Below are 18,666 nucleotides of genomic sequence, written 5' to 3'. Positions count from 1 at the left end.
GAGTTACTTTGGAAAATGTTGTGGAGAACATTAGAGGTGGCCCTAGTTAGAAACACTTGGCAAAATCAACTAGTGATAGATGAAATCTATATGCTCAATATGGTAATCTGGAAGCCTAATGGCTATTTGCCTTTCTCCCAAGCTTTCTAATTTTCATGTAGAGTAAACTGGAAGGATTGGTAGGTGTAGAACCTTCCAATACATCATTATGTACATATTGACACTCTAAAATTCACAGAAGTGAAATATAAAAGGCTTCTGGTCTCCAGAATTTCATGTCAAGGATTCTCAAGTTGTATAGTTCTCAATTTACAGGAAAGTGATATGTAAAGCTGTTAAATGACCTGCCCAAAGCAATTGGTAGAATGAGGATTCAAACCAAGAGTTGGTTATACCAACTCTAAATCTCTTACTACCAATGTGGTTTAAATTTTATTGTAAAAAAAAAAGTGATACCCAAGGAACATTTAGGGGTATCCCTTGGTTGAGGAGAGGGAAATACAAGGTAATATATCATCTTTAGGGGAAGTTTGGGCCTCCTGGAGAAATATGAAGAGTCACAGCATAAACTGGATGTCACTCCAATGTACCATCAAGAGACCCATCAGTGGTGGGCTGGGACACTTTGGAAAAGTTCAGGCTTTCTGGATTCCTTATTCATACTTACAAAAGTGAAGGTCTCAGACAAAAGAATCCATAAGGTCACTTGTAACTTTAAAGTTTAAAGCTTCTCGATTGTCTAGCAGTTTCAAAGGTATGAAGTGGATTTGTAGATATAAATTACGCTCTAGGTTTTTAAAACTAAGTATTGGTCTGAGCAAAAGACTACAGATACAATGTAAACCAGTAGAAAATTATTCTCAAATATCAGCAGCATCATGAAGTGAGAAGCAGTGAAACATTCTTACATAATATTATTGAAGAAAATGGAATTTTAATTGTATTAAGCGGTATTTGGTGAATGTTTTTGGTATTCAATATTCTGAGGAACTCACATAAACATTTTCAAAGCTTTAGAAGGTAATGTAGGGGATTAACAGGCCTACTTTCATTTTTTCTCCAGACAATATTATTCTTGTACTTAGTCCCATGCTCAGGTACTTGCTAGTCAATAAACTAAAAGTACTCCTTAAACTTACTAAGTTGAAAATTTGTTTATCAAACTAGGAATAAAAGTGTTAGCTATTAAACTTATAGTCCTATCTTTGTTTTAAACTTAGTACCCAAACCTGTTTACTGAGCTAGAGATGTAGCTCAGTTGTAAAGTGTCTAGTATAATATTCTCCTGCAAGACACTCACAGATAAACACGCACACCCCAAACCATCTAATCCCAGATAATGAATTGGAAAGATGGCAAACACAGTCAATTGTGTTTCCTCAATTACTTCTAGTTAAAAAAAAATCAAATTGGTAAATGTTGTTGTTTTCAACTTAAACCAGGAAATTCACTGCTCAGATTCAAAAGAGTATAGAATGATCAGTGGTTGGGTGAATTAATAAGCTAATTTACTTAGATCAATAACATAATTTACTTAGCTCAGTAACATTATTTTGACTATTTATGTACAAATCATCTGTTAGGTATAAATGTAAGAAAAGACACTATCCTGGAATCCAATGTCCTAATATTGGCAGCTGGCCAACTAATCAAAAAATTAGGCTCACCAACAATGAATACTACAAGGGACAAACGCTAATAGACCGAATTTTCACTTTTTAGAAACAAGTGAAAAATTCACAGACAATAAACTTTACTTTTATGACATTTCTGACAAATATAAAAATGAAGAGTAAACTATATTTCCATGCCTTTTATAATCTCATTATGGCTAACACTATATGTCCTTTGGGGGAATAAAGAAAGAAAAAAATAACTACCACAAAGACAAAACAAATCCAACAACCCAAAACAAACATCTGTTTTGTTTTCTCACATCCTAATAGCCTGGCTATTTTAGATACAAATATTTGTTTTGCTGACAAATGTTTCCCCCCAAAAAGTTAGTTAAAATTATTTCACTGAAATGGTTTATTCTTGAGCTGAACAAATTGCAAACTTCTCCAAAGTCCACTAGCATCTGTGTAAAACAGCAAGTATGGCTAGCAGATTTTCCAAAGCCACATGTAGCAGCCTTATGCATGCTATTACAGGAACATGTAGGGTTTGCATACCATTGCAAACCTGCCAGTCATTTCCATAGTGAGCATGTGCAGGTATGGCAGGTACTACAGATGAGGCTCAATTTTCCTGCATTTACAGGAAAGATGTCTGGCAGTCTAGTCTTTCATCCTGTCACACTGAGTTCCTGTCAGAGCTCAGAGTCCAGCAACTTGCACAAGAACGTTCCCGTTTTTCAAGTCTTTTGCTCTACTTTCTTGTGCCTTGGCAGGGATCAAAGCAGCAGAGGGAACAAATGGTTTCCCATGCATATTGAATTCCCTCTTACACTCATTTTTTTTCTCCATCACTTGAAATTTAATATTGGCAAGATTCCTGTACATCACCTTAGCCACTAAATTGTCTCCCTGTGGTCAGCTAGTGCAAAGGTAGATTCAACCAAGTTTTACGGAAGAAATTCATTGAGCAAACTTTTTGAAAAGATTGACTTTTCTATGGCACTCATAATAAAACTCATTTTTAATAAATAAGTTGCTTTTATTTTGCATAAACCTGAAATTTTATATTTAAATTTTTTATAAACTTTATATTTATTCCCTTTTCTTCTGACTTGCTTTGTAACTTTTTAAAATGTCGTAAATAGAATCCTTTCATATGAGTTCAGTCTAAAAATTCTTATTACTTAATGTTTATTGAACATTAAAGAGGTATGTGTCTTTGGAATTTAATATATTAAAACAGCATAGTACCCCTAGATTTGAGCACTAATCAAAAACTTAGGCAAACTTATAAAATGGGAATGCACTAAGATTGAATGTGGTAATGAATATGAGGCTGGAAGCCCGGCAATTACAATTAATTATACTTTACTACATATTATTACAATAGCTGCCATAATTACAAGAAATATCCTAAGAGATTTTGGACAGGAAAATTTCAAGCCAAATTATTTCAACACACACAGTAACAGAATTATAAATCAATTTTGGAACGTACATTCTGGAACATACACATATGAATCATATGATTAAAAAGTAACTTTTACAGAATGACTGTTTTTAGTGATCTTTTCAGAAAAATTCCTTCCTGGTAATATTCTCAAGTTGTTGAAATACTAAATGACTTCTGTTCTAAAAACACATATTTTTGTGATACAAGTAATATATCTAAAGTTTGGAAAGAAGATATTACAATCTCTACTTCTGGCTTAAGAGATGAAATAATTCCTTTAGGTATTAGTATAAAATGAAAACACCACTAAAGAATTTTTATAGAATTTGAAAAGAAGGAACAAAAGTATTTAAATTTATCACAGATTTAATTGTGGTGCTGCCTTCCAATTTGAGATTGATCAAGACATAAATTTTGATTCTGATAAAAATTTTGGTTTATAAGTAAGAGAATTTTAATTTACCATGAATAAACTACTTTTCAGAAAATAAATACATTCTCTCATCATAGAACTCCATTTAGCAGATAAAATGTGAGAAATGGGGTGATTATAACTAATGATATGAGTTGAATACCATCAAAATGCTGACTTCTTCTATAAAATTCAATAAATATATACTTAATTCAAAGGTAGGGTTCCAATACTAATAAGACTTAAGTACAAATACTCACTGCCTTACATATGAAACTGTAACTCCTCTGTACATTACTTTGACAATAAATAAATAAATATTTTAAAAAGAACAATACACAAAAACAAAAAAGAAAGAAAAAATACTTTCAAGTACATTAAAATGAAAAAAATGCACGGAATTTTGTGGAATACAACCAAAACAGTGATTTGAGGGAAATCATAGGACTGACAAATATTTATATGTATATATATATATATGTATACACATATATATATTAGAAGACGGTAAAGGGAGATCTGAAATCAATCACTCAATCTTCAGTATTAACAAATTAGACAAGTCAAAATGGTTAAATCAAAGTAAGCAAAGATGTGATGAATGGAAGAGAAGTCAATAACATTTTTAACAATTAGGAAAAAAATCAGTGAAATTGTCTTTCATAAAGAACAGTTAACAATTTAGTTTTTAGTCAGGACAATCAAGATACTTTATTTTAAAAAAAGAGAAAATATATACAAATGGCTGGTATCATAAATAAATGAAGGCCATCACTAAAGATTCCATAAATGCTGAAAGGATAATACAATTATAATCCAGCATGGTAGTGTATGTGTGTTGGGCCAAGTGCTCTGAAAGTTGAGGCAAAATGAAGTTTGGTGCCAGTCTGGACTGCAGATTAGAACCTATCTCAAAATTTAAAAATGAAACAAAAGAATTTTCTGAACATTTCTATGCCTACAAATTGGATAAAGAAGGTGAAATGAACCAATTCCTTGAAAGACACAATCTAACACAACTCACTCAAGGAAAAACAGATTAGGTTGAATAGAATCATATCTAATGAAGAAACTGAATCAATAATTATTAGTATACTTCCCAAACAGAAAACACTACATCCAGAGGAGTTCACTGGTGAATTCTATCAAGTATTTAATGAGCAAATGATTTGTATCTTCCATAACTTTTTCCAGGAAACAGAAGGACAGGGAATATCCCACAATTTAGTCAGGAGCCATTACCTTAATATCAAAACCAGACAAGGATGTTGAAAGGGATAAAAACAACAGACAAGTATTTGTCATGAATATAGATGGGAGATACTTAGCAAAACATCAGCTAACAGAATTCAAGACTCAATAACAGAATTATACATTAAAAAGAATGCAGTCATAATATTCAAAGTATATCCTATGAAACTAGGGAAATTAAGAAGCAGGTTTGGGTTGGGAGAAATGGAGAATTATGAGAAGACTGGTATTGATCGAGATACATTCTCCTTATAAACTGATATGTCAAATGGTATCCCCTTTGTACAACTACTTAACGATGATAAAAATATTTATAAAAATAAATATCTACCATACCAAGTAGGATTTATTCCAGATATGCATGGTTGGTTCAATATTTGACAACTAAGTAAATACAATCCAACATAGCATTAAGCTAAAGAAGAAAAATCATGATTGTACCAATATAAAAAAAGCATTTGACAAAATCTACCAATAAAAACAATCTACAATAAAAACAATCTTGGCAAAGTTCGAAATCTATTGGAAATTCCTCAAGTTGATAAAAGACATCTAATGAGTACTGCAGCTAATCAAATAACTCCATAGTGAAAAACGAGATGCTTTCTCCCTAAGATTAAGAACAAAGATCAGATGCTTCATGTACCATTCCAATATTCAACATAATTTAGGAAGGCCTAGCTAACTTAAGAAGAAAAAGGAACAATACATGAATAGATTGTGAAGGAAGAAATGAATGTCTTTGTTCATAAATGACAAATGTCTATGTTGAAAACATAAGTTGATAAGTCAAAAAATAAAATGAAACAAAACATCTCCTGAACTAAGAAATAACAATGTTTCAGGATGTAGAGTAAAAGATAGGAGTCTATTGCTTTCCTTTATGCAAATTCTTATTTAAATATACAGAGAGGGAGTAAGGTATAAATTTAACAATGTTGTACAGCATGTATAAGGGCAAGTACAAAAACCTAATATAAGAAATCTAAGGTCTAAATAAAAAGAGAGCTAGTCCATGTCTATGGACAGCAAGGCATGATTTATCAAGATTTTAATTTATCTTAATTTGTTCTCAGTTTCATTGGAATACCAAAAGATTACTTTTTGAATACTGATAAACTGATTCTAAAGTTTGAAGAAACAAAGATGTTGAAAAGCCAACACAATGTTGTATAACAAAGTAACATGATCTGACCTTAATACTTCGTGTTGAGTTTTAGCAACCAAGACAATGTGATATTGGTAAACAATAAATAGACCATTGAACACATAGTCAACTGATTTTTGATAAGGTACAAAATTGGATGGCGGAGAAAATATAGTCATTTTCATAGGTGATAAAACAACTGGATGTCTACACACCAAAAACAAAATAAAACAAAAACTATACCCTAATCTTCAACTTTTCATAAGAATTAACTCAACACAGATCAGAAACTGATGGTCATGTGTTTTCCAATAAGGTTTTAGATGCAATATCCAGTGTGACTAACAGGAAAAAGATTGATAAGGGACTTAATTAAAATCACAAAGTTTTCTGTGCAAAATACTGTTAAGAGAAGTATTAGGTAAACCATAGACTGTGAGGCAGTATTTGCAATTAGATTTGTAGCAAAGAACTTGGATTCCCAAATGTGCAAAACATTCTTCAAATTCAGCAATAGGAAAACACCATTTCAAGATGTAACCTTCAGAATGAATAAACATCATAGAATTACCTGCCGTGGGATCCGTGACGGCTTGACTCGTGATGCCAGATGGCGGTTCTTGGAGTTGGTAGGTGGCATTGGTGGATGGTGTGGTTGGGCTGGTGTTGCTGCTTGTCATGTAATGAGCTGGGTATGGTGAGCTGTTATAATACTGTGCATACTGACCCTGGGCAAAACTAGAATAAGCTGGATAGTCCTATTAATTGAAAGCAGAAGAATAATCCATCAGTAACTGCAATTTCTTAAGTTATTTTTTGAACAATTATAAGTATGTTTGTGTTTATATGTGTTCTCTAAATTTATCCAGCCAAGTTCACATTCACTGATGAGCTAACACATTGGCAAACAAACTACATAAGATTATACACATTCTTCAAATAGCTATTTTTTTTTCTCTGATTCAGGACTAGTAAAAGTAAATCAATCTGAAAATCAAATAACTCATAAAAAGACTGTTAAAGAAACTGTTTAAAGGGAAAAACCTATTAAAGAGCTGAGGAAAGTTCTCATACTTTAACAGAAACTTTTTTAAAAATATAATAATATCATGTTGTATTTAAACATATTTCAGAAGTTAAATTGGCTCTTTAAATTACCTGCTGAGAACTGTTAAATCCAGAGGAATTTGTGAGTGAATTATTTCCTGTGTATAATCCTGATGATGTTGTAAAACTACTACCTACAAAAAAATGAAAAGAAATAAAACTTACTAAGCTATGCAGAAAAATATGACTGTAGAAAAACAGCACTTAACTAAGGTAGAATTGGAACATGATTTATCTTCAACACTGGAATTCACTGCTATGAATAAAATTTTGTTTTCTTACAATGGTTGACCATTTCACTTTCACCATACTATGAAAGATTAAGAAATAAAAAGCTCAAAATTCTCAACACATAATTCACATAAACTAAGAATAGAATTATACATTTGTATGAAAGTATCTTTCACAGATACTATTTTATTTTATTTTTATTTTTGTGCTGTAACTAAGGTTGGAACTCTTGACCCTGTGTTCTTACTCAGTGTTTTCCTTCATGGCTGGTGCTCTACCACTTAAGCACATACCTTATTTTAATTTGTAAGACACACTAAGATTCTTCAAGTCTTCCTATTAAAGATGCATACTCTATTTATTAGTCCATGTATTAATGGATTGATCTTTAAGATTGTTCCCCCCAGCCCCCCACACCCCCACTCTCCCAGCTTTATGGCTTGAATTTAGAGCCTGGACACTATCGCTGAGCTTTTTTGCTCCAAGCTAATGCTCTACCTCATTGAGCCACAGTGCCAATTCCAATTTTCTGATGGTTAATTGGAGATAAGAGTCTCATAGAATTTCCTGCCAGGGCTGGCTTCGAACTGTGATCCTCAGATCTCAAATTAATAAAGTAGCTATGATTTACAGGTGTGAACCACCAGTGCCTCACAAACTTTTGGGTAGCTAAAAAACTGTGATGCTATTTCCAAGAACTTAAAGTACTTTGAGATATTATTATTTATGGTAACCCTCATAACTTACTGAGAATGCTCATTATTTCAAGTAAACAGACCACTAGAATAATTGCGTTCAGTAAGGATTAAAGAGGTCCAGGCTTAGTGGTTTATTTTTCATGTTTCAAGGTGGTATTGTATTGATGAACACCCATGCTGTTCAACAAGAACCCAAAGGCACAATATAACATATAACTAAGAGCAAATTTTAGTCTCCTCCCTTGAATTACCTACTATCTTAATGGTAAGCTGTGTTAAAATTTTCCTATTCTTTCCGATTGGCAAGGATTTCTGCAAAGGGATCAGCCATTGTATGGTAGATAAAAAGCATTCATACACCAGAAAGTAGTTTATAAACAGGCATCCCCTTTCTGTTGGGCTATGTGGTTAATGACGGAGACATTTTTTTATCAATTAAAAATTTTACTCAAAATTTGTACCCAAAGTTTACTGCCAGAAATTTAGGAAAATAAGTCATAGGTAACAAAGAAGTTTTCAGTGTTGTTTCTAACAACAAACCCCGAAAATTGCTCTAGCACTTAATAGCTGCTATTCAGAAAAACTGAGTGTTTCTATTAGGAGTGCTTAATTAGGATCACAAAAATTTTATGTTGTTTTGTGAAAGTGAATTAAAATCCTTAAAGCATAAAAAAAATCTTTAAAGAACACAAGAATTTTATGTTATCTGTAAAGGATTCAAATCTATGGTCACATATTTGGTAGTCCATGTCTATGTCTAAACTTTCTTCTCAAAATTTATATTGATTCTATGATCATAAATAAAAGCTATTATTCAAAAAATTTATCTCAAGTGACTTAGGCAAGAATTGCATTGGTAGATTAAAGAGAATCTTTAGTGTAAATTTATTATCTACCAATATCTTTGGGCATAAAACACAGTACTTTGTGCCAACTATCTATTTACCATTGAACATTTAAGTTTAGTCAAAAACATAGGAGAGAGGTTTTGATTCATTAGGTATGAGCTGTTTAGACTTTGGACAACTCATTAACCACTCTGAGACACAATTTTTATCTGCAAAAAAAGCCTCCTCCTTTATAGGGTTATAAAAGCACTGAATGAGTTAAAGCTTTACAAAGCACAATTAGCTCCTTATCACATGGATGCTAGGCACTCTTAAGTCTTTCTTTCTCTGCAGCATTTATTATTCTTTCTCTCTTTCTCACTTACTCAAATTAGATAAACATGACTTAATCCCTTTGCGTATTTGACATTCTTTTCCTATTTACGTATGAAGCATCTTGTGAGCCTGACTCAAGAATTGGTTATATCTACTAAGAAGGGAATATTTCCTAAAATTGCTTCAAACTTAGTTATCATACAAATTCATATTGAAGTTTCTTTATATGCATGTTTCAGGAATAGCTAATGATCAAAGTTCCCAGAACACCTATCTTAAAGGATAAAAAGAGCTCTCACTGCTAATTCTGCTCTATAGACATCAGAGGCTCCATAGACAGGTTTCATGTATCAATGCTCATTTGCATGTGACAATCACATACTTACTAAGCACATATTAAACAACAAGCTCATGGTGATGACTGCATGGAAATAAAAGGCTCACAAAGACATTAGCTGAGGCCTCACAAGACATTAAAATGATAGCAGATTGTTTCTGTTTTTAAAACACTGGACCTCATGGGCACACAACTGACTCTTTATGTCTGTGTATTAGAGAACAAGTAATTAATAATGACATTATATATAAAGATAACCTATAAATAACAAGCATTTAAGTGTGTGTTTCTTTATTGATTATTTTTCTTTAGCTCATATATATTTATGGGGAAAATCAGTCTGGGTTACAAGCCTTTACTTTCATCTAACCTACATATTTGTAACTTGTGACTTGCTACTTTTATTTAAATGACACATTTTTGAGCAATAAATATGGACCTCAATAATCCCTCTCCTTCAAGAAAATGAATAAGATATAGAAAATAACTTTAAAAATGGATGTTTTCATCCCATTAAGTTATTCCCTAGAAGAACGTAGAAAAGCCCATGGCAGCTATATTGGCATATGCAGGCCAGTAAGGAGTGACCAAGTAAAGCACAGTTCAGTGCTTCAAATGTTACCCAAGTGATTTTCTAGACCAAATGCTACTTCTAAGACTGCATTAGCTGGAATTCAACATAAGTTAAACTCATTTACTGGCTGACTGCAGGCTGAGATTCCATTCCATTTCATATGCTGAGGCAGGAGTTTAACAGCACCCCAATGGCCAAAGACTTAATGTAATTTCCAAAAGGATCTCACTTGCTTCACTGTGGGGGTGTTCCTACTGGAGAATGAGGGGCAGGTAGGCCATTCTAGCTTTTCACCAACAGAAGCAAGTTTGTAATGCTGTTCTGCCTGTCTTCACGTAGGACCATGCTATAGGGCTGCTTGCTTAGTGGAGGCTACTGGCATTGGATTGAGGCCAGAGCTTTATTGGTTGGTTCCCTACCCACTTTCTGGTCCTCTCCAAGGCAGGTGCTGCACAAGCAGCAGAATCCTTCTCTTAATGGGCATGACTGATCTTGTCACCTTCTACTTGAAAAGGGAACCTTAGGTATACTCTGTCACTCGCAGGATAAAAGACAAATCCTCACCAGGTCTTGTTTACTAGGCCATAGATGGCTTGGGACCATTTATCTTATAGGCTTGTTTTGTTTCTTCCAAGCAGCCCTAAATACCACATCCTCTACTCTAGATACCCATTGCCATCTAAGATTATTCAGCCAGCATGGAGTTCTAATGCTACCTCTCCTTCCCCTAAAAAGAAACTAAAAATAAGAAGAAATGTTGGAGTTTACAGGAATACCTGGATCTTTGTACCCAACTCACAAAACATATCTAGTATATGAGATAGAGGAGCATTAATAAAAATAGAGTGGGTATTAAGGGCATGCCTGAAATCTTAGCACTTAGGAGGCAGAGGTAGTATGATGATGATGAAAGTGAAATCAAACAGAAGCCTGACTAATTTTAAAGTCCACACACAGCCCTCTGGCTTCCTCTTACCCTATACTGTTCTATAGTTTGAAAATGCACTAACATTTTCCAATAGCTCATTCTATAGGATTTAAATATGCACACATGCATATATACACATGTGTACATTACAAGCCAAATAGATGTGACAAAAACAAATGAATAATCCTCTGTTAAAACCGAGCCAGTCAAAAAGACAAATGAAAGAGAAAGACAAATGAAAACCAACTCTACAGATTCCAAAACTGCCTACCCGAAGTTATTAGAAGCATGACATGTGATTCTTAAGTGAAAGCCCCTGAACTCCATAGTGCATTGCCTTTCAGAGTAGCAATATTTCTCCCTCCTCCTCCTCCTCCTCCTCCTCCTCCTCCTCCTCCTCCTCCTCCCCCTCCTCCTCCTCCTCTCCCTCCTCCTCCTCCTCCCCCTCTTCCTCTTCTTTTCTCCAATGCCAATACTACAAGATAGGCCACACTGGAGTTTAGAACATCCAAAGGCAAAGACAAAATATTAATGACTCTGCCATCAAGAAAACTTGCATGTAGACTGCAAAACCCATGCACTCTGCAACCAGCAAAAGCTGCACATTTTTGTAGCAGACTCTTACCCACCAGGCTTGAATGTAGGTGAAACAGAGGCTTAGCACAAGACCCAGCTAGGAAACCACACCTTTCTCCACAGGCTCATGGATGCATAGGAATATTTAGCTAGAACATCCCGTCACAGAAGCAGGCACAGTGTGTGGAATTCCTTTGAAAAGTTACATAGAACTGTTTTCCTTCTGAAATATACATGACCACGAGTGCAAAATCACCTTCAGGTGAGTAAAATGCAGCAGAATTGTTCTATGATGAAATGCTCTACATTTTTATGTCATATGAAGTCATGCAAACTCCCCAAGGTAGAAAGAATCCACATTTAGGAACCATTGCTTCTCAATCAAGGAATCTGGCACAGGTTTGTTCAAGTGATACTCCAATATTTCTTGGTAAAATCTGGGATTAAGTTACCTACAAGCAGGGTGCAGGTGAGGCTATCTTCTTTCTCATTAGTCAAAGGAAAATCTTACCTTCTTAAAAAGTTTTCTTTTGTGACTAGTTAGATATACTTTTCTTTTGTGTGGCGGGAAGGGAGACACTCATTTCTAGAACAGAATGCTGGGCGAAACCTTTCCTTATAGAGATTCTCCAAGTCGCGACATTACTTGGTCCTTTCCTTGTCCTCTTTTGGTTTTGTTTTAGGTTTCTGAGACAGGATCTGTGTAGCCTGGGCTGATCTCAAACTCATGATCCTCTTGGCTCTGCCTCCTAAGTGCTGGGATTACAAACCTATACCCCCTTCCACAGCTGGGTTCTTGAGAGATTTTTATACCCTGAATTAATTGGCAGATGATCTCTCTCTAATTACAGAACAAAATAAAAAAAAACACAAACCAACATTTTAGATTAGTTCCTTCAATGAATGGACAAATTACTCTGGAGGTTGAACAGAAAAATGTGGTTGTCATGAGTCTAGTCCTTGAGAAAAGCTTTAAAATCCCACAAACCCATGAAGAAAACACAAAGGGACATTAACTCTCATTGTCTCCTTAAGACCTTTACAAGCTGTAACAGGGAGCTTCTTGGCAAGGCATGAAGGCACCTGGCTGGATTGGAAAGGACACAACACTTCACAGTAAAGAGCTGTAAGTGTGTTCCTGGCACCAGGTGAGAATCAACTGTCCACAGAAGATCAGAATTAAAGAAGATAGCTGAGGGTGGATGATGGAAATTTCTACGTCATTTAAGAAAAGAAAAATTGCTTGGCAAAAGAAATGGTATTCTTTAACAGAAAAATGAGGGAATTTTTTTGAATGTTCAATGTATGAGGGTTAGTATATTAGTGAATTGAAGCTATAAGATTTGTATTCTCTAAAAGATGGGAGAGAGCTAGGGAACTTATAATAATAAATGCAAGGCTACATATGTTCATCTAGGCCTGAAAAGGAGAGATAGGATTAGAATTATTTCCTATGGTTCCCCATAGGAAGCCCACTACATTATTTTAGGCTGTGCTCATTGTTATCCTGAAATTTTACTTTGTCAGGTTCTCTTTAAACTATGTGGTATATGAGCATCTTTTAATTAGCTTGTATCATGATCATTATTATGAATTGATCATTATATCAGATTAGTAATTTATTTATGTATCTACAACTTGGTATAATAAATAATAATAATTGACAAAGAAAAGAGATTTGACGTTTAAATATAAGGAAAATTAAATCCAGGGTCTACTAATACTTTATGGAAGAAGCTAGCAAATTTCTGGATCTTCAGGATAAAAGTCCAGATGAATTTAGATTAAGTAAAATGTTGATTAATGTAGTGTTTAGTAATTTGAGTATTACTGGAGCCCAGAAGAAGCCTGGGGACTTCCCAAGCACATAGCACATGGTCAGCTGAAATGAAGATTCACATTGGTGTGCCTCTCTTGGCATCCTAGCCAGACACTAACTGGATGGTCTTTTGCAGGCCTCTAACGGGCTACTCACCGATAGCTCAGATACCTATGTGTATTATTGGCATATTTGTGAAAATAAGAGACTTGCTTGCACATGAAATGCTTTAAATTTATACAGCATCAACATTCTATTTTTAATCCAGTTTGAACTGATTTCTTTATATGGTGAGAGATAGGGATGCACTTTTGTTCTTTGGCATGTAGGTACCCAATTTTTGCAGCACCACTTATTGACAAGACTGTCATTTCACATTGAGTGTGTACATAGAGCAGGGAGTGCTGAGGTTTGAAGCCACGGCCTTCCACTTGCTAGGCAAGTACTCTACCACTTGAGCCACATACCTAATCCATTTTTTTTCTTAGCTTGTTAATTTTTTTTTCTTTTAAGGTTACTTTTCAGATGCGGTCTTTTGAGATTGTGATTCACCTATGTCTGCCTCCTGTATAATTAGATTTGTAGATATGACCTATCATACCCAGATTATTTGTTGCCTTGGAGCTTCCTTAACTTTTTGCCTAGGTTGGCCTCAAACTGTGATCCTCCCTATCACCTCCCAAGTAGCTAAGATTACATGATTGAGACATTGTACCAGGCCTTATCTTGTTCTGGTCACCTTTGTTCAAAAATAGCCTTATGCAATGGATTTATTTCTGTACTCTCTAATCTGTCCCATTGGTCTTTGTTTTGATGGCAGTACCATGATTATACTTTGTAGTGGATTTTGAAGCCAGATAGTGTGATGCCTCCAGCTTTTCTCTTAAGAACTTAATGTTTTTAGATACATTTCCATTTCAATTATTTCCACATCCATTTTCTCAGGTTATTTGTAACATTACCCAGTGACACAGCTGAGGCAGGATCCTTATCTTCAGCCAAAAGCACAGAGGAGAAGGATTGCCTTGAACATGGTTCTTTGGTTAGAAATCGGCCTTAACTCTGTTTCCTGGTAATCATTTGCTAATCTCCTCTGCCAAATCTCCCATCTAGATTTTCTGAATCAGTAACGGTAACAGGTATTATAGCAAGTGGTATTCATTTTCAGTTACTCCAAATTCATAGATGTACAAAGAACAGAGACATGGACATCTCAGAGAGTTTAACAAATAAATATGGATTAAAAAATACATTTGAAGTCATTTGTTTAAAAACACATTTTAAATTATTTTACTATAACTCTTTCTAGGCTAGTGTGCTTGAATAGCAAATTATATCAAATCACCTATGGTGTATTATTAATTGCTTGCTCCCTGCACTGTCAGGGGCTCCTACAGAGAAAGGTGGCAGTTTTGTCTGCTGGCACAAACAAGAAACAGTGTGGCCGGAAGATCCTGTCTGGGCCACCCAGTTAACAAATAAACCCACCTTGCCGAATGTATCCTCCTTACTTTTCCAGAGTTAAAAATCACACAGCCTACATTGACTAATAACATGACTTTGGGTAGGTATGAAATCCATTCCTGGTTTGTGATTAGCTGAAGAGTGCTGCTCACTGCATCATCAAAAAATGTAAAAAAAAAAGCAAAGGAGTACCATGTAGGTCAGAGGTCTACTTCAGAGAGACCAGAGGCTCCTATTTAAAGCAGCACCAGGCCAAGGGGGCAAGACTAGAAACTGCTAAGTTTTGCTCATCTGTGCCTACGGGTTTTAGAACATTTTTCAGTGCTTACTCAGCAGCATGATACCAGCTGTCCCTTGTGTATTTTCACAGAAGTCCATTTGCCTCTTTGCCATGGGCCGTGTCCATCATCAGGTGCATTCCACGTGGCAGGAGTCAGCGTGGTCTGCAGAGACAATTTTCCCAAGGCCAGATGGGCATGGCTATTGGAAATCAGGACTTTTCCCTTCCAGGAACTATTAAGTTAGGTAGTAATGGTTGCAAGCTATTACCTCTCCTGATAAAGTTATTTTATCAACTATAAACAACAACTCATCTAGACAAGAAAATTGGTGCTGGCCACAAATTATTACTATAACTAGAATTCATGATATTTCCATAAAATTTCAATATTTAAAACACAAGATGCTGTTTATTTTTAGGACACCAATTTAGCAAAGATAAAGATAGATTGTAAAAAAAAAAAAAGAAGAAAGTAAGAGCCACAAAACAAATTTAAGGAGACCTGAAAGGCCTGATGATTCATGCCTGTAAACTTAGGTACTCAAGATGCTGAGGATCTGAAAATGAGGGTTCAAAGCCAGCCCAGGAATAAAAATCCATGAGACTCAATCTCAAATAATCCAGCAAAAAGCCAGAAGTGGTAGAGTATCAACCTGAAAAAAACTAAACTCAAATAGACTAGTGAAGGAGTGAAGGGGAAAGTTTGAATATCAATGCAGTAGCATCCAACCTTATCATGTTGTTGGTACCATCGTTACAAATCGCAAAAACTTTACCACAGCAGGTTATAAAATAGATTTGCTATATATTTGATTGATTCCTTTGCAAAAAATATCATTTCTATTGAGCAGAAAAGAGCTTTAAAAAGGCAGCTATACATTTTGCTAAGCAATTGAGGTTTTAAAACAATGAACAGAAATGTTCAGCTAATGTGTATATGAAAAGTGATAGAAAAGAGATGGGAAGAAGGGGGTGGAGCACGATCTTTGTATCTTTGTAGAGTATTCTTACTTCCCTCAGGAGCCATGGGGATGAGGTAAAGATTTAGATTTGTGATTCCTTCCCCAGGCCCTTTGACAAACCTCTACTCCACTCTGATTTATTGTTCCTCCTCACTTGTCCCAACTCTAATCTCTTTAGTAGAACAAACACTGTATACAAAAAGGGAGTTAAAATTTGTGTTATTTTTTTCCTCTAAGAGCAATGAAGTCGAAAGGAAAATAAACAGAACAGAGTTTCCAGGGCCTCTGGGTTTAGTACAGGGACATCTGGTAGCTCTTCCCACCTGTCACAGCAAATCTTGACACCTTCCTTGGTGGAGAATGACAGGAATGTCCATCACATCATTGCTACACTCAGGCAGTAAATCCCTCAGGGAGGCACTTTGTACCCCCCTCCCTGATAATTCTGCGATAACTCCAATAGTAAATTAACTCAAAAACTTATTATGCTAAAGTCCAAATAATTTCCCTAAATGACTTAAGCAAAAATGCATGACCCTATTTGAAAAACAGCTAAATCAAAAAGGGATTGGAGGGATAGCTCAAGTGGTAGAGAGCATGACTGCACAGTTTGAAGCTCTGAGTTCAAACCCCAGTTCTTCCAAAACTGAAGTGAGTGAAGTTGTTTGCTAACTCCAACAGTCTACAATTAACAGAATTAAGTTGGTATGGAAAGTTGTGTTTTCCTCAAAGCTCAGGCTTAAAGAGCTAAGTGACACAATGGTATTTGTTACATATTTTTGTGCACATTTGACTGTCTTTTGTAAGTGAATATATGCTTCCTTACTTTCAACAGATGGCTATGCAAATTTTCATTCTCCTTTCATACCAAGCGCCATTATTCTAGACATGGTGCCCTGCTTTTCAGTCTTTAAGGCATGTGGGTTTTAAATGGAAATCACTTTGGTGTAAGCTCCAACTCTTGAAAACTATAACTAACATCTTGATGTCAAGTCACTGGTCTCTGTCACATAAGGAGATTAAAGATTGTTTACCACACATTGAGGAGATCATCCATGACCAGTAAATTAGAGAGTAATTTAAGTCCTGGATAGTTGTCTTACAGGTATGCCTGTGTGCACATGTGCACTCACAACAAACCTTGCTTCCCTCTTGTTACAGTGCCCTTCCATTATAGAGCAGGGAGAGCTAGGCTCCCTCTTTCCTGCAGTGAGGTCTGCCTGAGGTATGAGGAGAAAACATGCCTCCAACCTCCACAAATCTTCCAGAAACAATGAGGAAAACAGGAATATATCAAAAGTGAACAGGCAAAGATTTCACCATCTTGGAGCAAACGCTACAGAACTACAGATATTTGTGCACAAGAACATTTTTTTCCTTTCTCAGTTGAACTTACGTTTCTATTCTTTTGCTAGAGGTATGCAAGAAATAATTAAAACACAGAGAGAGAGTGTGTGTTCTGGTGATCTTGTAGCAAAGTTGAAAGTAATCAGATTTCCTGATCCCAGAGGTTTCACTTCATGAGCTTTGAGTTAGTGCATGGAAAATGACAACCTGACTCTTATTTGGCTTGAAACGGCATGTGTAGAGTGGTTGATGCCCATCCACCACAACAGAGTCTCTGAATATCATTGTGGAGGAATCCAGGACTATGCAGACTCAATAAAGGTGACCAAGCAAGATGGGATTGGCTTACAAGCGCCACAGAGCAAAATGGTCCAACACTGCTAAATAAATCTGTACTTTAAGTAAGGCTGTGAAAGTGTTCAGGAAAGAGTTCTAAAAAATATTTGCTAGTCTCACCATTTTGTTGTTCTCCTTCCCTTCCCCAACTCAGATAAACATATATACAAGACATAGGATACCCAAACCAAATACAGTGACAAGAGGGGATAAGTCAAAGGGGGGAAAAAGTAAAGAAAAAAGAAATAACTTCACACAGAACAATAAAAACAACAAGAAGGAAAACTTCTTGTTTCTGTATCTTGGAGTTCATTTCACTTAGCATCATCTTAGATGGTCATCAGTACATAGCTAAAGGACAAAGGGCGAACCAATGCAACAACAATACCCACAAGACAATGTGTTGGAAATGAATTTCACTTCTTGGAGACGGGGGAGATGATTGGAAAGGGAGGGAAAGTGGGAGAATAATGAGGAAGAGGATAACAATGTTCGACAAGAAATGTACTCATTACCTTACATATGTAACTGTAACCCCTCTGTACATCACCTTGACAATTAAATTAAATTTTAAAATATTTGCTAGGGTTTCATGAGTAGTGAGGCAACAAGTAGGTATATATTTGTGTGTATGATGTAGTATCATCATTCTAAAGATCATGTCTAACCTTTGGAAAATAGAAATATTACAGTCATCTACATTCTGGGTATTTTTTGGGAGGGGGGCTGGTAGTCCCTCCAGTAGGTACATTAATTTAGGTCTGTACACATGTCAGGAGAAGATGGTTTCAAATTATTCTTCAGTTTGACTTTAAGTAGCCAACCTTGATCATATTAACTAAACTGATTGAATTTCTAATTTAATGCATTTTTTACTGTTTTCAGATTTTGTATTTTCAAAGCCATGTTTAGAGTTATCAAATAAGATGACATATAAAAATAATTGGAATAGACTTGCAATT

The 18,666-nt window shown here is 35.3% G+C and overlaps 1 protein-coding gene across 5 annotated transcripts in view; it reads right to left on the bottom strand.

Annotated features, from left to right (window-relative positions):
- Eya1 (EYA transcriptional coactivator and phosphatase 1) overlaps window positions 1–18,666 on the bottom strand; it is a 141,703-nt gene that overhangs the window by 76,198 nt on the left and 46,839 nt on the right. For all 5 annotated transcript variants that reach the window (XM_048358973.1, XM_048358968.1, XM_048358971.1 and 2 more), the window contains 2 exons: window positions 7,041–7,123; window positions 6,454–6,640 (listed from right to left, as the gene is read on the bottom strand). In XM_048358973.1, coding sequence (XP_048214930.1) covers window positions 6,454–6,640; window positions 7,041–7,123 — 270 coding nt within the window. The remainder of the gene's footprint in view (window positions 1–6,453; window positions 6,641–7,040; window positions 7,124–18,666) is intronic.

This window comes from Perognathus longimembris, chromosome 12 (assembly GCF_023159225.1).
Source record: "Perognathus longimembris pacificus isolate PPM17 chromosome 12, ASM2315922v1, whole genome shotgun sequence".
NCBI classification, from domain to species: domain Eukaryota; kingdom Metazoa; phylum Chordata; class Mammalia; order Rodentia; family Heteromyidae; genus Perognathus; species Perognathus longimembris.
The sequence above is the reverse complement of the archived record's forward strand: the minus strand, read 5'-3'. Positions and strand labels throughout refer to the sequence as shown.